Source organism: Scyliorhinus torazame, chromosome 21, assembly GCF_047496885.1.
Source record: "Scyliorhinus torazame isolate Kashiwa2021f chromosome 21, sScyTor2.1, whole genome shotgun sequence".
NCBI lineage: Eukaryota > Metazoa > Chordata > Chondrichthyes > Carcharhiniformes > Scyliorhinidae > Scyliorhinus > Scyliorhinus torazame.
The window spans coordinates 16,106,142-16,128,939 of NC_092727.1; the positions used below are offsets into that span (position 1 = coordinate 16,106,142).

At 44.2% G+C, this 22,798-nt stretch overlaps 1 protein-coding gene across 1 annotated transcript in view; it reads left to right on the top strand.

Moving 5' to 3' along the window:
- Window positions 1–22,523, top strand: part of cenatac (centrosomal AT-AC splicing factor) — a 23,675-nt gene extending 1,152 nt beyond the window's left edge. Inside the window, exons 2-11 of the mRNA XM_072487752.1 lie at window positions 255–477; window positions 665–763; window positions 1,950–2,016; window positions 3,699–3,761; window positions 6,521–6,582; window positions 8,643–8,757; window positions 14,120–14,159; window positions 15,201–15,290; window positions 21,873–22,005; window positions 22,191–22,523. Of these exons, the coding sequence (XP_072343853.1) occupies window positions 255–477; window positions 665–763; window positions 1,950–2,016; window positions 3,699–3,761; window positions 6,521–6,582; window positions 8,643–8,757; window positions 14,120–14,159; window positions 15,201–15,290; window positions 21,873–22,005; window positions 22,191–22,242 (944 nt within the window). The 3' untranslated portion in view covers window positions 22,243–22,523. The remainder of the gene's footprint in view (window positions 1–254; window positions 478–664; window positions 764–1,949; window positions 2,017–3,698; window positions 3,762–6,520; window positions 6,583–8,642; window positions 8,758–14,119; window positions 14,160–15,200; window positions 15,291–21,872; window positions 22,006–22,190) is intronic.
- The last annotated feature ends 275 nt before the right edge of the window (window positions 22,524–22,798 follow it).

The following is a 22,798-nucleotide window of genomic DNA, read 5'->3' on the forward strand; positions in this document are numbered from 1 at the left end:
TCCGTGTGGAGTTTGCACATTCTCCCCGTATCTGCGTGGGTTTCACCCCAACAACCCAAAGATGTGCAGGTTAGGTGGATTGACCACGCTAAATTGCCCCTTAATTGGAAAAAAATATATAATTGGGTACTCTAAATTTAAAAAGAAAGAATTGCACATAAATCGAGACCCTGTCAAGGCGGTATTTAAACAAGAGTTTCAAAATATTCCATCTTTCTCATTTTGTAAATGTGAATTTGCTGATTACAATCTAGAGAAGTTCACCAAAGCAACGATGTTTCCTCTTAAAGTGTTTGCTGTTAATCCCCAGGTAGAGGATGCTCAGCAGTTTCTTAAAGAAGTGAAAGTGGAGAAATATGACTTCACTGAGCACGAGCAGAACTTCTGGTGTTATTGCTGCAAGATGGAAGTGAAGAAACACATCACGAACGAGAGCCTGGCAGTGCTGTACGGAGGGCTGCTGGAGCACTTCGTAAGGTACTGAATCACCTCTTTCCCCCATTTCATGAGCAGTATAGAATAAAGATTTGTCTGCCATAGCGATGGGCAATTTCAGTGGTCACTATTGACAACCATGTGCACTCATTGTTCTGAATTGCAACAAAATAGGAAGCACGAGTATCTTAACTGATCTGAATGTTAACCTTTTGGCTTGGTTGTGTAGCTCAGAACACTTGAAGCAAACCAACACATTCTGGTGGGAAAACAAAGCCGACATTAAATTGAAAGACAAGTTCCTGCTGTCTGGTGATGCTTATGAGAAGTAAGTGGCGGATTTCCACTATTTATTTATTATAAATTTAGAGTACCCAATTCATTTTTTCCAATTAAGGGGCAATTTAGCATGTTCAATCCACCCACCTTGCACATCTTTGGGTTGTGGAGGCGAAACCCACGCATGCACGGGGAGAATGTGCAAACTCCACACGGACAGTGACCCACAGCCGGGATCGAATCTGGACCACTGCGCCGCCCTGCTACCCCTACTCTGCAATTTATACTGTATTATCAAAATTTGTTCTTGTACAACTGTAGAAACGAGAGTAAAGGCCATTCAATAAAATCAAAATTAATCCTCAATCTCAACTCCCCTTTATTGTCTGCTTCCCACAAGATTCCAAAAACATGATCAATCTCAGCCTTGAATACGCTTAACTATTGTGCATTCACAACCGAGTGAAGAGCTCAATCTGGAGTTTGCACATTCTCGCTGTGTCTGCGTGGGTCTCACCCCCACAACCCAAAAAGATATGCAGGGTAGGTGGATTGGCCATGCTAATTTACCCCTTAATTGGAACATTTTTTAAAAAGATGGGGGATTTGGGGACCCATTTTGAAATATGGTCCTGCACCAATGTTCAACCGGCTTCCACAAAGAATGTATGAAAGTGATGGGCAGAAAATGACCTGCTGATCCATCAAGTCTGTCTCATACAGTCATGTTACAGCCAGGCATCCCAATGTTTTATGCAGCATCAGCTATGTCAATTCCTTAATGGGGCAAAATAAACCAATTTTTTTCTTAGTAAAAAACAGTTAATTTGAAGATAAAAGAATACTGGAAAACTCTGCTCAAAGCCCCCAATGGTGGTCAAATAAGTCCCATGAGACTACAGTGAACAAATGGTAACAGCCATCTCTAGGCAGTGGTAATGGCTTCAGCCGGGACCTCATCCGGTTCTCTTTTGAAGTCCTGCTGCAAATTCACACCAACTGCACGGACTAGCAACCATTTCCTTTGTTTTCCCCCCCCCCCCCCCCCCCGTTTGATGTTCTTTGCTATGTCACAAAATATGTATATGCATTATATGGAGGTTAGGGGGGCCCTAACTGTATCCTTAATTGGGGACATGCCTATTGGACACCAATTATGAGAGAAGAAAAATGAATGAAAACTAGGACTTTTTCCAGTTTTTCAGAATTCTCTTTCCACTGTCTATTTTCTTAAGGTTCAAAGTGGCTGTCGCAAAGGCAGTGGAAAACTATGAAGAGAAGGAGGATGAATATATTAAACAGGTATGTTTAGGTTAAATTGGTGTAAATGAATGAGATTCTATGCAATGTTATCGTTAAGGTGTTAGCTGTGGGTAGCATTCTCGCCTCTTGTGTCAGTAGATTGTCACATCCTACTTTGGGGTGTGTGGTTGGGGGGGGGGGTGGGGCAGGAGGAGGGTTGTGGGGCCTCAGCACAAATTCTAACCTGTCACTCGAAATTGCAGTACTGAAAGTGCTGCTCTTTCAGGGGCGCTGTCTTTCAGATGAGGCCCCAGGCTGCCCCCTTGGGTGGGCGTACAGGATTCCATGGCACTATTTCAAAGCTTCGCAGTGCCAGGGTCCCGGCTTCCATTCCGGGTGACTCTGTGGAGTTTGCACATTTTCCCCCTGTCTGCGTGGGTTTCCTCCGGGTGCTCTGGTTTCCTCCCACAGTCCAAAGATGTACAGGTTCGGGAGGTTGGTCATTCTAAATTGCCCCTTAGTGTCCAAAAGGTTTGGTGAGTTAAGGGGACTAGGGCGTGGGTCTCGGTAAGGTGTTCTTTCTGAGGGTAAGTGCAGACGCGATGGGGCGAATGGCTACCTCTTGCACTGTAGGGATTCTATGAAATGGAGAAATATCAAAGAGCAGAGGAATTCTTCCCAATTTTATTTCCCTCTCGAAACCACAAATAAAATATCTGGTTATTTTTGTCACTGTGGGAGCTTGCAAATTGGCTGCGGCATTTTCTACATTTGAACCGTGATGACACTTAAAAATTACTTCACTGGCTGATACACACTTTGGGATGTCCTGAGGTTGTGGAAGGTGGTGTGAAATATGCATGCCTTTCTTTAGCCTATGACCTGCTGCATCTCTGCTGCATTGTCTCTTTCGCAACCATTTAAATAATTAAGATTTGGGCATACTATAAGTCCTGTTATTTTATGTTCCTGTTGTCAAAATATATCCAGTCTTTGACCAAGAAAATCTAATAGTGTTACTAAAGCAAAACCAAAGTGATAACTGAGAATATACAGGTATAATCTTACAACCAGTGCTGTTTAACGAGATTGCACTAAAGTTCTCTTTTTTGTTGTTGTTGTAATACTGGTGTGAAGTTGCCACAGTCCCCAAGGCCTAGAGGTTACTCTCCTCTTTTGAGACAGAGCTGACTGGTGGTGATTTAACCTGGGGGCCACCACGCCTCGGCTGAGGGGCAAGGTTGAGAAGGCGTGGCCTTCATGGATAACCAGCCAGGACGTGAATTGAACCTGTGCTGTTGGTGTCGCTCCACGTCATGAACCAGTCGCCCAGCTAACCGACCTCCTATCTGGGTATGGTGCTGATCAGAAAACTGTTCTTGTGCCCTCCTGGTACTGCGGATTTGCAAGGGACCGTCTTGCTTATTGCTTCAAAGAAGCGCAAGACACTCTGGTTGATATCTCATTGAAACATTAGCATCATTGTTAACAATATCAGCAGGAATTATTTTCTTTGCTATTTGAACAAAGGAGTTAACCTAACCATCTTTTTTAATGCTTCCATTCAGTTACTGTAGTGTACTTGTTACTGATTATGTATTGCCCCTGTCTAAAGGCAGGCCTGTGTTTTTCTCCCCCCCCCCCCCCCCACACTTATTTAATAGATTCCATTGTCTCTCTTGACTTTCCACTTCAGCAACAAGTGATTATTTTAAATTTGTCATTTGTTCAATTCCCTCTAGGAAGCAGAATATATTCGGGAAGTGGAACGAAGAAGACAGGAGGTAGTGCAGGCTGGCTTTGAGGTTGGTTTTACCGGGATGAGCCTGAACCGTATCCATGGCAACTGTTGTATTTTACACCTCCTGATATATGTATTGCGCAATGATTCTGAAAGACATAAATGAGGCTTCCTTGATAATTTGCAGGTTAAGCCAGTACATAGCTAAGCCATAGGAAGGCCCTGAACTTTAGACTCCTGATCTGTTTTGGCAAATCTCAGTGAGGGCGACACTCGAATGGCTGCAATTGGCATTCACTGAACTGATGTTGGAGGGGAAAGTCTCACAGCCTGGATGCTTTATATCAGTCACAATCCAGAGATACTTCCCCCTGCCACCCCAGAGCCCAAAAGCGTGTGCGCAGATATTATGTAAAGCTAGGATTGAGCACTTGACTTCAATTAGTTTTCCAACATTGCCTGTCAACAGTAGGACAACCCCCAGCCACAACTGGAAACAAAAGGATTTTAAAATTCTTAAGCGATGCTGTGTTTTTCCACTTTATTCATACAAAACTCACTCAAACCAAGGAATCTCCAATCTAAAAGCAATTGCTTTAATTCACAGAGTTGAGTTTTGTGGAACAGTTATATGCAGTAATGTCTCTAAATATGGTTCTATTAATATATGAACACTCCCTCCTTTTGGTTTTGCTATTCATGCAGGTTAGGGGAATTGGCCACGCTAAATTGCCCCTTCATGTCCAAAAGGGTAGGTGCTGGTGCAGACTCGATGAGCTGAATGGCCTCCACTGTAAATTCTATGATTTGATTTCTAACTTTTTCTTTTCCTGTATTGAGTGAGGGATATCATTCTCCATTCTGTTAATGTTTATAGAAAATTAGCAGAAAAATGTGATTCGAATGATGGCTTCAATTCAGTGTGCTGAATGGCCTTCCCTTATGCTCTACTCCCTCGAACCTCTGTGGTTCGAACCTCTCTATACATAATGCTCATATCCCACAAACATCTTTTTAATAAACCTTTGTATCTACAAAGATAATTACTTTCCTCCAAATCGGTTAGTCTCGCACCTCAGCTATATGTTCAAAGGCAAAATATGGGTGTCGCTGCTGAGATTAAATGTCTTTGAGGGGGCAATAAAGGTGATGTTGACTAATAACTAGAGGAGCCCCACAACAGGCATGGACTGATTATGAATACTGTATCCCTCATTAGAATGGGAAACATGCTCCTAAACTGCATCTTAGTCAGGTTGGGTATATTTTGAATTTTCTATCTGTGCAATTTAAGAGAATTAAACATCATCTTTGTCTGATTGTACCCCAGAAATGACTCTGGCCCTAAAGGAAGAGGGAAGTTAGGATTTTCTTAAACTGTCAATGAAAATTTTGACACAGATTGAGTATCCTTGACCCGTAACTCCAAAAACCAAACACATCCATAAACCTCGCGACCTTTAGCATGGAAAGTTTAGTTGTTTGCGCTGTTTGTTTACCACGTGGTTTTGTGGCGAACGTTTAAAAAATGAACTTGTGGGCTTGGTGGCACAGTGGTTCGCACTGCTGCCTCATGGTGCCAGGTCACTGTCTGTGTGGAGTTTGCACATTCTCCCCATGTCTGCGTAGATCTCACCCCCACAACCCAAAGATGTGCAGGGTAGGTGGATTGGCCACGCTAAATTGCCCCTTAATTGGAAAATATTTTTAAAAAGGAACTTATTACAGGTGACACAGTGGTTAGAACTTCTGCCTTACAAAGCCAGGGACCCGGCTTCAATTCCAGCCTTGGATGATTGTGTGGAGTTTGCACGTTCTCCCCTTGTCTGCATGGGTTTCCCCCAGGTGCTCCGGTTTCCCCTCAGTTCAAAGATGCGCAGGTTTGGTATGATTACGGGGATAGGGCAGGGAATGGGCCAACGGAGGGTGATCTTTCAGAGGATTGGTGCAGACTCAATTGGCCGAATGGCTTCCTTCTGCACTGTAGGGTTTCTATGGGTATGGAAAGCCTGCAATTATTCAGTGATACAGCTTGCTTTTCTAGCCATTTTATTTACTTTACACAATAGCTAGCCTAGTCTGAAATGCAATTGGCCCCGAGGGTTTCGGGTAAAGGACATTTGACCTAATAGGTAAAAAATTTCCAGTAGCTACATTTATCCCTTTCCCAGTTATCTGTTGAAAATAATGGAAAACCAATTCTCTGTTTAAGATGTTATAAAGAAAATGGACATAATAAATACATCCATTGCGATGTGATTCCACAAATCAAACATTTACTAGGTTGCAATAGCTTGTCACCAATATTCAATATAATATATTATTCTATTAATGTAAATACTTCCTAGACAAGCTTATTTCATATTTAATGCTAGTCTCCTTTGTTTAATATAGGAATAGTGAAGGGGAATGTTTGGAAGATGAAAGGTTTGGTGTATTTGTGTTTGTTTAAGTGAGGAAGGCATTAGCAATGCTTCCAACAACCTTGGAACACGGGAACAATTTGACTCCTGTACCCAGCCCTGAGAGCTCACCAATGTAGGTGACGAGCATGTGAGTTTATAGCTGAGAGTCTGAGATATAGCAGATATACTCAAAAATAGCAGAGGGAGCACTTGTAAAGCTAATTTGTTGTGGATTATATCCTATTCCCCAAGATCATCAAGACCATTGGGGTTGAACATCTAGAGCCTGCATAGCTTTGTTACAATGCATTTTACAGATGAACATCTGGGTGCTTATTCACCTCTTGCAATAGTTACTTTTGATGCTGTATTTTAAACTTTAAGAAAAAAGTGTTGATTTTTCCTGAATCAAAACCAGCCACAGGCAGAGCAGAATTCTGTCGATGGGTTTCCAGTGTTTGCAGTCGACCGCTATGAGAGGTAAGAGAAAAGTGTTTTATTATTATTTTTTAACCTCTATTGATATGTTGACAAAACGTGTAAACATTATCGTTATCATGGCAGTCGGGCCTTGCGGCACCTTTAATCTGTGTTGGAAAATGCATAGATGTGAATACCGAGTGAGGGTATGATCAGGCATTTCTGATCCACACTTGAACATTCATTATCAAGGCTCGCACGTGAAGATTGACCAGGTATTGGATGACCTGATACTGGAAGGTTGCTGGCTCTGATGGGCCCATACCCCAGGAAGAATTGCATAAATTGAGAGGCATTGCCGTGATTCCAACAGTTCGTCCAACATCCCAGAATATCTCCCTCTATTTCCAGTTCCTGGCTCCTTAGTATTTGCAAGTCCTGCCTGTGTTCTATGATTTATAAACTCGGGACAAAACTGTCACTGTTACCTGAATGTCATCTTGTGGGGCATGTCTTAAGGCAGATGTTGAAAGTTATCCCCATGCTGATGCTCCATGTTGGAAAGTCAGCATGTAACACCATATATGTAGGCTTGTGTGACTTCTCTGTCCCGTGAGTGTGGACAGTTGTGGAACCAGAAGCTAGATGTATTCAGTAGGGAAATGGCACTTGGAAAGAGCTATGCTTGTGTGCATTCCAGCAGCTAGCTGCAGAGTGGCACTGACGCAATGTTCTGGGGCCAGATTATTTATCCTTTCACTTATAAATTGTGCGTGTGTATAAAAAATGTTGCAGATGTGTGAGAATCTCTGGTAGGTCTTTTATCTTCCAACAACTATTTTTGCTGTGGCATTCTCTAAATCAAGTCTTAATCACAGATGTTTATATCGGTGGAACCACTAGAAGGTGGAGGGCTTTCAGATTACATTCTATAACTCTTTATCACCCCCTTCCCATTCTACTGTCACCGTGTTTCTTTCTATTGTGTATTTTCTTTCCTTTATATGCCTTCCCCCTCCCCTATTATTTGCAGTTGATATCTGATGGTGTAACGCTGGGGAGATAACTTGTCTTTCCCACAGCAGAAAAATATGGTGCATTTTGATCCAGCGTTAACCCCAACTTCATTGGATTTGATTTGTTTTCTTTGCGTTTAGATAGGGTTTTGTTTTAAACAAATAGGGTCACTGACATTCAAGTAGAATGTTGGCAGTCTCGGGAAAGACAGTGACATTGGAGATCCTGTAAGTTGTTGTCAGTTTTTCCCTTTTTTTTTTTAATGGCTGAAATTGTTTTTCCCAGGAACAGTAGAACTGTTAAAGAGGGATGGTGAACAACTAAAGCTATCCCTGAGTACCAGTTATTCAGCAGTTACAAACTTCTCCTACTTCTTACATTATTAACATCTCAACCATAATACAGGCGGGTTGTGTTATTGCTCCCCCCCCCCCCCCCCAATCCACATACCCCATTCAGCAACTCCGAGAACTGCTGTGCATCTGCTTCTTGCCTCTGCCAAACTAACCACACAAACGATCCTGACTTCCATCCTCTTTGGCTAAGACTCAGTTTCCCATCCCATTTTTTCCCGACCTAGTCAGACTTCTCGACTTGGAGAGATTGGTGCAAAGACGATTCTCGATTGTCTTTGCAAACAGATTTATAGCACAGGAAGTGGAAAGGGGAATGTTTCCGAGACCAGCAATTTCTTGGATGGTTTTCTTATTCCCACATAAACTGCTGACGAGAAGACGCACTGTGAATATTCATGTGATAACACCATGAATTCCAGAGAGTTGAGGAGGAGCGATAAAGTAAAAATGCCTTCCGTTTCCAATCTTAATGTTGGAATGTATCTGGTGGAGTGAGGATACAGATACACAGCTTTTATTTCTGTGTGTTGGAATTGTGGAGGGTATTCAGCCTGCAGTTGCTCAGGCTGCAGAGCCCTGTCGTTATGTTGCTGCTATCCGTGAAGGTCGGCCATGGTCCGAAGGAGTGATAGATTCATACTTTCAATGAAAATTCATTCATCTGTTCGTTTGTTGAGGGGGTGGTGGGGAGAGCATGCTCTTTTACAAAAACTATTCAGATAATTTTATTGTCTCTCTCTCTGCAAGTCCTGGTGTTGGTGCCTACAGCACGGAAGACACAGAACCTGGACCGAGTGGAGTACATTTTCATCAACCCAATAATATGACAAATGGACAAACCTTGACTTTCGTTGGTGAACAGGTGATGTGTGAATATATAATGGAGGTACTTCTGTGAAGTGTCAATGTGTTTTGGGTGCATAACAGTATTAAATGTTGCAGCAAAATATATTAAAATGGAAGGAAAGTTTGATGTGCAATGCTGCAGCACCCTTGATTCCTTTTCATTGCTTATTTGGGGAGAGAATTTGCACTGTTTCTTCCAACTTCCATCTACTTTCTGAAGCCTTGTGGCACTTCAGTGCGGCTTGTTGCAGTAAAGAGTTTGGAGCTGTCCTGCTGTAATCTCATACTCTCGCTCTAGATCTACCGACATATCAAGGTGGCCTATACTAAAGTCAGTTGTAATCCAACCTTTGCGGTTTGTGCTGAAATCAGATATACTCCAAGCATCAACTATTTGGATTTTTAAAAAGCTTTTAGAGAAATTGCTTCAGGCTTGAGACTGCTCTCTTGAGAATAAACTTAATATCAGCAATCCACTTGAGAAGGGGTTTGAAGGGGCACGGGACGGTGGTGCAGTTGTCAGCACTGCTGCCTCACAGCGCTGAGGACCCGGGTTCGATCCCAGCCCCGGGTCAACATACGTGAGGAGTTTGCATTCTCTGCGTGGGTCTCACCCCCACAACCCAAAGATGTGCAGGGTAGGTGGATTAGCCACGCTAAATTGCCCCTTGATGCACGATCAATAACCTCAGAAACAAGATTGGAGACAATTGAAGGGTTTAATACGCTAGATGTTTCCACCATAAGACATAGGAGTGGAAGTAAGGCCATTCGGCCCATCGAGTCCACTCTGCCATTCAATCATGGCTGATTTCAACTCCATTTACCCGCTCTCTCCCCATAGCCCTTAATTCCTCGAGAAATCAAGAATTTATCAACTTCTGTCTTAAAGACACTCAACGTCCCGGCCTCCACCGCCCTCTGTGGCAATGAATTCCACAGACCCACCACTCTCTGGCTGAAGAAATTTCTCCTCATCTCTGTTCTAAAGTGACTCCCTTTTATTCTAAGGCTGTGCCCCCGGGTCCTAGTCTCCCCTGCTAATGGAAACAACTTCCCTACATCCACCCTATCTAAGCCATTCATTATCTTGTAAGTTTCTATTAGATCTCCCCTCAACCTCCTAAACTCCAATGAATATAATCCCAGGATCCTCAGACGTTCATCGTATGTTAGGCCTACCATTCCTGGGATCATCCGTGTGAATCTCCGCTGGACCCGCTCCAGTGCCAGTATGTCCTTCCTGAGGTGTGGGGCCCAAAATTGCTCACAGTATTCTAAATGGGGCCTAACTAATGCTTTATAAAGATTCAGAAGTATATCCCTGCTTTTATATTCCAAGCCTCTTGAGATGAATGACAACATTGCATTTGCTTTCTTAATTACGGACTCAACCTGCAAGTTTACCTTTAGAGAATCCTGGACTAGGACTCCCAAGTCCCTTTGCACTTCAGCATTATGAATTTTGTCACCGTTTAGAAAATAGTCCATGCCTCTATTCTTTTTTCCAAAGTGCAAGACCTCGCACTTGCCCACGTTGAATTTCATCAGCCATTTCTTGGACCACTCTCCTAAACTGTCTAAATCTTTCTGCAGCCTCCCCACCTCCTCCATACTACCTGCCCCTCCACCTATCTTTGTATCATCGGCAAACTTAGCCAGAATGCCCCCAGTCCTGTCATCTAGATCCTCTGGGACTTTCCCGGACTCCAGTGACTTTTGAAAGATCATAACTAACGCCTCCACTATTTCTTCAGCTATCTCCTTTAGAACGCTAGGATGTAGTCCATCTGGGCCCGGAGATTTATCAATTTTTAGACCTCTTAGTTTCTCTAGCACTTTCTCCTTTGTGATGGCTACCATATTCAACTCTGCCCCCTGACTCTCTGGAATTGGTGGGATATTACTCATGTCTTCTACTGTGAAGACTGACGCAAAGTACTTATTTAGTTCCTCAGCTATTTCCTCGTCTCCCATCACAAAATTACCAGCGTCATTTTGGAGCGGCCCAATGTCAACTTTTGCCTCCCGTTTGTTTTTAATGTATTTAAAGAAACTTTTACTATCATTCCTAATGTTACTGGCTAGCCTACCTTCATATTTGATCCTCTCTTTCCGTATTTCTCTCTTTGTTATCCTCTGTTTGTTTTTGTAGCCTTCCCAATCTTCTGACTTCCCACTACTCTTTACCACATTATAGGCTTTCTCTTTTGCTTTGATGCATTCCCTAACTCCCTTTGTCAACCATGGCTGCCTAATCCCCCCTCTGATAACCTTTCTTTTCTTTGGGATGAACCTCTGCACTGTGTCCTCAATTACTCCCAGAAACTCCTGCCATTGCTGTTCTACTGTCTTTCCCACTAGGCTCTGCTCCCAGTCGATTTCGTCAGTTCCTCCCTCATGCCCCTGTAGTTACCTTTATTTAACTGTAACACCTTTACATCTGATTCTACCTTTCTTTCAAATTGGAGATTGAATTCTACCATATTATGATCACTGCCTCCTAAGTGCTCCCTTACTTTAAGATCTTTAATCAAGTCTGGCTCATTACATAACACTAAGTCCAGAATGGCCTGTTCCCTCGTGGGCTCCATCACAAGCTGTTCCAAAAAGCCCTCCTGTAAACATTCAATGAATTCCCTTTCCTTGGGTCCACTGGCAGCATTATTTACCCAGTCCACCTGCATATTGAAGTCCCCCATGATCACTGTGACCTTGCTTTTCTGACATGCACTTTCTATTTCGTGGTGTATTTTGTGCCCCCGGTCCTGACCACTGTTAGGCCTGTACATAACTCCCATTATGGGTTTTTTGCCTTTGTGGTTCCTCAACTCTACCCACACAGACTCCACATCATCTGACCCTATGTCATTTAGTGCTATTGATTTAATTTCATTCCTAATTAACAAGGCAACCCCGCCTCCTCTGCCCACCTCCCTGTCTTTTTGATATGTTGTGAATCCCTGGATGTTTAAATGCCAGTCCTGAACCCCCTGCAACTATATCTCTGTGATGCCTACCACATCATACCTGCCAGTCACAATCTGGGCCACAAGCTCATCTACCTTGTTCCGTACACGGCGCGCATTTAAATATAGCACCTTTAATTCTCTATTGACCGTCCCTTTTTGTTTTCTTAGTGTGGTGGACCTTGGTTTACTGAGCCTTTCCAGACACTGTGTCATATTTTGTGGGATGGGGACTATCGTAACCTCTCCTGAGTTTTGTCTTTTCGTGCTTTTTTGTATTCGTAAGCAGCTACGCTTCCCACTGATTACTTCACCTCTTGGTTCCCTGACTTTCCCTTCCCCCCCAATCTTTAGTTTAAAGTCCTATTGACCACCCTATTTATTCTTTTCGCCAGAACACTGGTCCCAGCTCGGTTCAGGTGGAGACCATCCCAACGGTATAGGTCCCCCCTGTCCCAAAACTGATGCCAGTGTCCCATGAAAAGGAACCCCTCTTTCCCACACCACTCTTTCAGCCACGTGTTAACTTCCCTTATTCTTGCCTCCCTATGCCAATTTGCACGTGGCTCGGGCAGTAATCCGGAGATTATGACCCTTGAGGACCTGTTTTTTAATTTGAATCCTAGCCCTTTATAATCTCTAAACAGGTCCTCTTTCCTAGACTTGCCTTCCTAGACATGGACCACAACAACTGGATCCTCCCCCTCCCTCTCCAGTATCCTTTCAAGCCGGTCAGAGATGTCCCGCACCCTAGCACCGGGCAGGCAACATACCATGCGGGACTCTTTATCCTGCTCACAAAGGATACTATCTATCCCCATGATAATAGAATCCCCTACAACTACAACTTACCTATTTACTCCCTCCCCTTGAATGGCCTGCTGAACCATGGTGCCTTGGTCAGCTGACTCATCCTTCCTGCAGCCCTGTTCGCCATCCACACAGGGAGCAAATGCCTCATACCTGTTGGACAGAGTCAAGGGCTGAGGCTCCTGAGTTCCTGACTGCTGGTTCCCTTTACCTGCCTGACTTGTAGTCACACCCTGCTGTCCCTGGCCACTGGCAGGATTTAAACTACTTACTCTGACAGGTGTGACTGCCTCCTGAAACACAGTGTCCAGGTAAGTCTCCCCCTCCCGGATGTGCCTCAGTGTTTGAAGCTCAGACTCCAGCTCATCAACTCTGAGCCGGAGCTCTTCGAGCAGCCAACACTTACTGCAGATGTAGTCGCTGCAGCTCGCAATGGGATCTGCCAGCTCCCACATCAAGCAGCTCAAGCACATCACCTGACCAGCCATCACTAATTAATTAATTAGTTTAATTTAAGTTTGAGTTTAGCTGTGTTTTTTTTTTAAATTTGGGGCAGATTTGCTATCAACCACTCAGATCACAGCTTCCCTCTGACGTCACTTTTGGGGGGAAAAAACTGGAAAACAGGAAGTTTCCGTTAGGTTTTTATACTCACAGAGACTGCTCCTCCTCCTCCGAACGGCTCCCGAAATTAGGCCCGAAGAAAGAGAGAGAACAAAACAGTAGGGAAAAAGCACCTTCTCCCACTCTTCACTGAATTACCTCACTGCACCAAATTACCACTCGGTCTGTATCTCTCTCACTCAGGCTGTGTGGCCTTGACCTGCGCAATGCTTACTAATGTGCGCTTTCTGTCTCTTTTATACAGACTTTAGGATGACTCACACTAAAACTTCAAAGAGAAGAAAACAATGTGTACCTTTGTGCCCCTTAACAGGCCTCAGGTTACTGCCAGATAACTGCCTCTCAGCAATTAGGGTGGGGGCAGCTTCAGCCAATCAGACACTAGTCTACACTGCACTTTTAACTGAAAAACAGCAAAATTAGATGAACCACTTACCTTTCCTGGTTACCCCAGCAGCGCAGGTACAGAAGAAAGCTGCTGGGGCGGCACGGGCTCTTATACCCCGCCTTGCAGGGTGGAGCTAACATACTAGCTTATCCAGTGGAAACAAGTACATTCTCCACCAATGGTATTCTGGCATTACTAGGTACCGTAATCCTCCTAATGCAGACTACCACACCCCTTAATTGGGGAAAAAAAATTGGGTGCTCTAAATTTATTTTTAAAAAGCGGTTTGTAGATTTTTTAAGTCCCTTGACTTACATTTATTTGGTATGTATAATGTAGTTTTAAACCTGAGCAATACACTTGTATTTTCATAGCGGTTATGGTATTCATAAAGGCTAAGACACTGCATAATTGTTGCTATGACTGTGATATGATGTAGCTGACCCATGTAGTCTGGTCATATGAGTATATGAAAAAGCAAAAATGATACTAACATTTACTTGAATATTCCATCTTTTTAATGTGCAATTTTAATTTGGGTTTGGTCTGCTTGGATTTGCAATTAATGTCTCAAACTTTTCCTACAGTTCCAGCTATCCGAACCAGAAACCAGGAATATTCACACAGGTGAAGAAATCACTTTCTGCAGGTTTTCAATGTGTACTGTAATGCCTCATTTTGAAGTGGAATTTGGGAAAAGATTAGTATGCAAGTGTTATATATTTGGATGATGCAATGATCAGTAAACCTCTTCTGTGTGAAGTAGTAATTTGCAAATTTTCACTAAGTATAAACCAGATTTTTTACTGGTGTAGTTACTTGAATATCACTTGAGTAAATGCTGCTGATTAACAGGCAGACATACAGTGGGCTGCATTATTAGCCACTTAAGTTTATTCTACTGCAAAATCTGATGAACAAATTTCACCTTAATTTCCATCATGAGGGTCTGGAAACAATAGGTGTAACCTAATAGCATGTTTTTGGTGTAGTTTATTTGCAGAAATGTGAATATTTTTCTAGTGACCCAACACATGTATAATTAGGCCATTTTATATAAATTTTCAAACTTTTAGTTTCTCCCTTCTTCCCTCTTTCTGATTTTTTTCCTTTAATATTCTGAGAGTCACTCGCAAGGCTGACATTTATTGCCTATCCCTGGTTGCTGTTGAGAAGGTAACAGTGAGTCACCTTTCTGAATGCTACAGTCTGTTTGCTGGAGGTACTCCCACATTTCTCATCTAAGAGAATAGCAGCATACTGCTGGCCTTCAACAAATTATATATGAGAGGATACCTCGCCATCTGGATCTGTGTACTGTACATGATAAATGTTCTCTCCCTTCCAACTTAACTGTATATTTCTCATTTAAATTCTTCTGTTTAATATTATAAATCATTTTACTCAGAATTTTCAGGATCACGAGGGCAGGTTGTAATCTTGTTGGATATCTGCATCTTCACTTCTGCAAAACCTCAAGTTGCAAACCTATATTTATTTGTGAAATAAATTCGACCAGATTCTTCTGTAAAAAGATGCACCTTCTTTACACTGTTGCCATTTATTATTTTTCTCCACCTTTAACATTATAGTTCTGTTCTGATTAAGATCATGCTCTAGTGATTGTACCTTTGTCTCCAGCTGATAATCTTTATGTCTGACCTCCAGGTGCTACTCCACCCTGGCTTATTGTCGAGGATGATCCAGACACTACACCAAAGCCAATAGGGCCATCTTATGAGGAGTTTATCCAACAGAGTATGTGTTTGATATTCTGGATGACCACTTAATTAGAATGGATTGAGATGTCATGAAATCATAATGTTACGGCACAGAAAACAACAATTTACATTTTTTTGAAAAAGAAAATATTTTATTGAGGCATTTATAATTTTAACATTCTAAACAAGAGCAGTCCAACACACAAAAGAAAACTCCAGTAAATGCCCAACTCTTTCTCCCCCCCCCCCCCCCCCCCCCAGCCGGTACTAACTCCTACCTACCCATATATTAGATTCCCTGCCCTTATTCTTCACTGCTGTGCCTCCCCTTCCCCTCCTTCTGACAATCCATTTTCCTTAAAGTCGATGAACGGCTGGCACCTCCGAGGGGATTCCTGTAATGAACCCTTTACGGCGAACTTCATCTTCTTTAGCCTGAGAAATCCTGCTATGTCACGGACCCACACCCCGTCTTTGGAGGCTCCCAGTCCCTCCATTGCAGCAAAATCCGGCTCCGGGCCACCAGGGAGGCAAAGGCCAAAATATCGCCCCCCCACCCCCCCCCCCGGATCTTACGACACTCCAAATATTATGACCTCTGGGCTCGGAGTCACCCTCCCTTCCAGGACCTCTGACATGACATCCGAGAATCCCTGCCAAAATCCCCTCAGCCTCAGACACGCCCAGAACATATGTACATGATTCGCCAGACTTCCCCCGCACCACCCACATCTGTCCTCCACCTCTTCAAAAAACCTACTCATCCGGGCCAGTCGTGAGCTCTGTGGACCACCTTGAACTGGTTCAGGCTAAGCCTGGCACACGACGAGGATGTGTTGACTCTCCTTAGGGCCTTCTCCACTAGCCCTACTTCCAACTCCCCTCCCAACACGTCCTTCCACTTCCTCTTCACCTCCCCGATTGGGATGCCTTACCACTCCATCAATTCCTTATATATTTCTGAAACCCTCCCCTCGCCAACTCCTGTTTTAGATATCACCTTGTCCTTTAGTCCCCTTAGAGGGAGGCGAGGGAATCTTGGAACTTGGCTCCGGAAAAAGTCCCGCACCTGCAGGTACCGAACTCCGTTCCCACCCGGCAACTCAAACTCCTCCTCTAGCTCCTCCAGGCTCGGCAAACCCTCCTCAATGAAGAGATCCCCAAACCTCTCAATCCCTGCCCTCTGCCACCTCCTAAAGCCCCAGTTCAGCCCCCCCCCCCCCCCCCCCCCCCCCCCCCCGCAGAGCGAACAGGTGATTGTCACAGATCGGTGACCACACCGCCCCCTCCAGTCTCATGTGCTGCCTCCATTGCCCCCACACTCTCAGGGCTGCCACTACCACTGGGCTTGTGGAGTAACGAGCCGTCGAAAACGGCAGAGGGGTCGTTAACCGTGCCTCCAGACTCGTGCCCTTGCAAGATGCTGCCTCCACTCATTCCCACACACCGACCTTCCCCCCCCCCCCCCCCCCCCCCTTACCCATCGAAATATTGACCGCCCAGTAGTAGTTAATAAAGTTCGGGAGGGCCAAGCCTCCCTCCCCGCGCCCCTGCTCAAGAAGGACCTTCTTGGATTGGATTGGATTTGTTTATTGTCACGCACCAAGGTATTTTTCTGCGAGCAGCTCAACGGATCATTAAGTCCTCACCCTCGTGGCTTTCCCGGCCCATATAAAACCCGAGATCACTGCGTTCATCTTCCTAAAAAATGCCTTGGGGGATGGAGATTAGAAGATACTGAAACACAAACCGCAATCTCGGGAGGACTGTCATTGTCACAGTCTGTACCCTCCCCGCCAATGACAGCGGGAGCATGTCCTTCCTACGGCAGTCCCCTTTCATTTGCTCAATCACCCTGCCCAAATTTGGTTTATGAAGCTGATCCCAGTCCCTTGCCACCTGAATCCCCAGATACCGAAAACCCCTTCTCACCACTTTGAACGGCATCTCCCTCACTCGCCTCTCCTGCCCCCTTGCCTGGATCGCAAAGACCGCGCTCTTGTTCATGTTCAGCTTGTACCCTGAGAACTGGCCAAATTCCTCCAGTATTCCCATAATTCCTGCAATTCTCCCCCAATGGGTCTGTTATATAAAGGAGCAAATCATCCACATAGAGCAAGACCCTATGCTCCCCTTCTCCCCCCCCCCCAACCACACACACACTATCCCCCACCAAATATTTGATGCCCTTAGCGCCATTGCCAAAGGCTCTATGACCATGGCAAACAGTAGTGGGGAGAGTGGACACCCCTGTCTTGTCCCCCTGCACAGACTAAAATACTCTGATCGAACCCAGTTGGTCCTTACATTCGCCACCTGTGCCTGATCCACGAATCCCTGCCCGAACCCAAACCTTCCCAGGACATCCCACAGGTACTTCCACTCCACCCAATCAAAGGCCTTTTCTGCGATCATGGCCACCACCACCTCGCGCCCCTCCGCAGGCATCATTATCACATTTAGGAGCCATCTAATATTGGACGTCAGGTGTCGTCCCTTCACAAATCCTGTCTGGTCCTCCCCTATTACCCCAAGAACACAGTCCTCTACACGTGTGGCCAAGATCTTTGCCAGCAGTTTCACATCCACATTCAACAGGGAGATCGGCCTATACGACCCACAACTCTCCGGATCCTTATCCAGCTTCAAAATAATGGAAATCGATGCCTGCGATAACTTTGAGGGGAGCACTCCCCTCATTAAAAGCCTTTACCAGGAGCAGTCCCGGAAAACTTTTTATAAAACTCAACCGGGTATCCGTGAGGTCCTGGGGCCTTCCTTGATTGCATCGCCCCCAACCCATCTATAACCTCCCCCAGCCCAATTGGGGCTCCCAGACCCTCCACCAACTCATCTATCCTCGGGAACTCCCGCCCCCCCCCCCCCCCAAGGAATCGCTTCATACCCTCCTCCCTGGCTGGGGGTTCCGATTTATACAATCTACTGTAAAATTTCCGAAACACACCATTCACCCCCGCCGGATCCAAAACCACCCTCCCCTTCCTTTACTTTCCCAATCTCTCGCCTCCTCCTGTTTCCTCAGCTGATGCTCAAATAACCTGCTGGCTTTTAACAATTTACATTTTTATATAACACCTATTGTATATAATATTGAAAAGTGTTCCCAGGGTGGTTCACGTGAGGTAATTTAAGGACGGGTGACCAAAAGATCGGTCAAAGAGATGGGATAAAGGAGGCATTATGATCCCTGTGGAGACCAACAAACCAAGCAACGAATGGAATTTAGCAAATGATCCCGACGAGAAAACAATGCTTAAGATTTTACTTTTTGCAGGGCAGCACGCTGGCGCAGTGGTTAGCATTGCTGCCTCACGGCGCCAGGGTCCCAGGTTCGATCCCGGCCCTGGGTCACTGTCTGTGTGGAGTTTGCATTCTCCCCATGTTTGTGGGTTTCACCCCCACAACCCCAAGATGTGCAGGGTAGGTGGATTGGCCACGCTAAATTGCCGCTTAATTGGAAAAAATGAATTGGGTACTCTAAATGTAAACATTCTTTTTATCACTTTTTGTAACTTTAATGATCATAAATTAACAGGCAAATTGATGTCAGTTTAGCTCAGTTGGCTGGACAGCTGGTTTGTGATGCAGAACGAGGCCAGCAGCACAGGTTCAATTCCCGTACCCCCTGAGGTTATTCATGAAGGCTCCACCATCTCAACCTTGCCCCTCACCTGAGGTGTGGTGATCTTCAGTTTAAATCACCACCAGTCAGCTCTCCCTCTTGAAGCCTATGGTCATCTGGAACTGTGGTAACTTTACATAATTTTAAATTACTCATTAAATAGTGAATACGAAGATTTCGATCTCCGATTTACTGGATGGTCCAGTCAAGCTTATATGGCACTAATTTGAAAATGAAAATCGCTTGTCACAAGCAGGCTTCAAATGAAGTTACTGTGAAAAGCCCCTAGTCGCCACATTCTGGCGCCTGTTCGGAGAGGCTGGTACAGGAATTGAACCTGCACTGCTTGGCCTGCTTTAAAAGCCAGCTATTTAGCCCTGTGCTAAACCAGCCCGAGTCCTTTGAAAGCTCTCAACCTCCTCGGGTAGAATTCCAGCTCTTTTCAGAGGATTTAGCCTCCCATCCTCAACTACCAGCAACTCTAATCAATCGGAGTTCTTCGGGCACTTCTGCAGAATCGTCTCAGCTCTGCTCATGACAACTTGAGGCCGTGGATCCCCTAGAAACACCTTTATCCGAGAAGGCCATGACAACCTTGTGCAATGGGTCAGTCGGTTACATGCACTGACAAGAACAGCTGCAACATCCTTTATATTTAAATAATTTGCTTGTTGGCAGCTCCTAGATTCAAACTTATTTTTCATTTTCAACTGCATCATTCTCTTCTGCACCTGATCACTTGGCATGTTTCTATGCTCACCCCTGGATAGTATGATTGTGGGCTTCTGCACCTTCCCTATTGCATTCAGGCAAGCATTGTCCTGAACCACGCCATACCAAGTGAAGTCAGGTGGGACAAGGGTATGTATGCCTGCTACCCGACCATGGCAAGCTCGAATGAGCACACCCCGAAGGAGGAACCCAACCAAGCTGCGCTGTACCTCCCAAAAGTCTGGTGCAATAGGTGGCCTCTGAGTCATAGCTGTGCGTCCACCTCTCATCTGCCAGCCACCCACTGTGGAGATCATCACAGAGGTGAGGAAGAGAGCTTGAAAGCCAGGTAGTTGAAGGTATGGTCTCTAATGTTAATGTTTAAAATTAGGGATGCTCAAGGTCAGTATTGGAGGATCAGTGATATTCAGTTGTTGGGGGTTGGAGATTACATGGGCCACAGAAGAATTTGAAAACCAGAATGAAAATGTTGGACTTGGAACCAACGTAGGTCAGTGAGCACAGGGGTAGATGTTTGATTGAGATGTGGTGAGTTAGGATAAGGGCAGCAGTTTCAGATGAGCTCCAGTTTTAAATGACCATTTAACATGTAACCCACATTTTTCTCTTCTGACTAACTAATGGCAGCACAGTGGTTACCACTGCACCAGGGTCCCAGTTCAGGTCACTGCCTTTGCGGAATCTGCACGTTTTCCTCAAGTCCCAAAAGACATTCTGTTGGGTGAATTGGACATTAAATTCTCCCTCAATGTTCCTGAAAAGGTGCCGGAATGTGGCGACTAGGATTTTTCACAACTTCATTGCAGTGTTAACATAAGCTGACTTATGACACTAAAAGATGATTATTCATGGCGCCGAGGACCTGGGTCAGTCTGCATGGGTCTCACCCCCACAATCCAAAGATATGCAGGGTAGGTGCATTGGCCACACTACGATGCCCTTAATGGAAAAACTGGGTACTCAAAAAGATTGTTAATCGCATCCTGCTCATAGAATTTACAGTGCAGGAGGCCATTCAGCCCATCGAGCCTGCACCGGCACTTGGAACGAGCACCCTACTCAAGGTCAACACCTCCACCCAACACTAAGGACAATTTATCATGGCCAATCCACCTAACCTGCACATCTTTGGAGGAAACCGGAGCAAAATGTGCAGACTCCGCACAGTCAGTGACCCAAGCCAGAATTGAACCTGGGACCCTGGAGCTGTGAAGCAATTGTGCTACCCACAATGCTACCGTGCATTCTGGTTGTTCGCTGTACCCTTTAAGTATCTTGTTTGAAGGCAATGAGGCATTTTGTAACCATTAAAAAATGTTCAAGGGAGCAGTGGTTAGCACTGCTGCCTCACAGCACCAAGGTCCCAGGTTCAATCTGTCCATGTAGTTTGTGTGGTCTCACCCCCCACAACCCAAAAGATGTGCAGGGTAGGTTGATTGGCTATGCTAAATTGCCCCTTAATTGGAAAAAATAATTGGAAGCTGTAATTTTTAAACTGGTCAAGCCACCTTTCAATTTCTTGTTCTAAATTTATGCTCAGATTATGGTATTCCTGAACAAAGGAACTATTTGGAAACCTTTTTAGATAATCTCTTGCACCCCTCTGCTCTATTGGCCAAAAACACAACTCCTCAAATGATGACCCTCAACTGTGAATCTCCTGTGCATATTATTAGTTAAAGAATACTTGTAATAGGCCAAGTAAAGATGAACTTCATTGTTTGCAGTGGTTAGATAATGAGCATATGGATTTGCAGTTCTGTATTTGAAAGTCAAATTTGGAAAGTCACAAAAAGCTAATTGAATGATATATTTTAGGAAAATAACAGACTAAAACCATAGTTGGAAGTGTGAGTATAGTCAGAATTTTGAGGCAATAGAGGGTGGTTCATTACCATGCTGCCTGGTATGAGCAAATACAAATAGGGAAATATTCATTTGAATACAGGTGATTTGATGGAAGGACATGGGGTAAAGCAGGGCAATGAAGGTTATGAAGCTGCAAACTGCAGGTAATTAACTCTGACCATGTTGACATTCAACCAGTTTGATATAAAGGAACAGGGCAGGCATAAGATTAAGACTACTGCTAAAAGGTAGGCCAATATCAAGCTGCATTGAAGACAAAGTAGCACTTGCTAACTTACAGCACCTTCCAGCGCAGTAGCATGAATTCATCTTTGGTTTTCGGAAAGATTTTGTACAATTAAATTCACCGGTACTCAAGACGTGTTTTAATTTCAGAAGAGAAAGAGAAACTGAAGAAACTTCCTCCAAATAGAGTTGGTGCAAATTTCAACCACACGTCGGAGACCGACGATTCATGGTTGCCATCATTTGGCCGGGTGTGGAATGATGGCAGAAGGTGGCAATCCAGGTTAGAGATTTTGCTTCGATAACCTTAATTACCCAGCAGCCAGCCTCCTTTGATATGCAGTGTCTCAATTACCAACGGGTTTCATTCTTTTACATGGTCAGTGACTTAATTGGTACTAATTCCTAGCCTCTATTTGGCTGTTATGCATTGTCCACCTTCTTGAACAGATTTCTTTCACATTGCAGGCATCAGTTCAGGTTAGAGGAAGGCAAAAAAAGAAAACGGGACAAGAGATGACCAGGACGTTAAAATGGTTGATACTGTTAATATTTAATGTTAGGTACTTATTACTAGACTCACCCTGTATAAAAACATTGAAAGATTTTGTACTCTAGTAAATAGTTGAATTCCAATACAATAACCAGGAACTGTAAATTATTTAATCTCACTAATGGTATAGTTTGATTTATAAGCCACTATCCTAACTGCTGGCTTAACTATTGTAAACTAAAATTCAATGGAAAAAAGTTTGTTCATAAGACTTCAATTTCCATGCAATAAAACTTGTAGAAATGGAATTATTTGGTCAGCTCCATCTTTGTAAATGAGTTTGGAGTATCACTGTGCTGACTTGCAAAATCTCACCCTACAATGAGTGACCAACCATTTACAGGTCACAATCTACAGAATGACATACCACAGCAAACAACTACTACTATTATAGACAAGCACATTGTTAGGAGAAAAACAATGAATGGCATTTTCATGTAAACCATTCCTGGCCATGTATCTGTGCTATCAACAAAAACATGTTATGTATTCCATCTCATGAACTCAAATGCAGGTCCCCAGC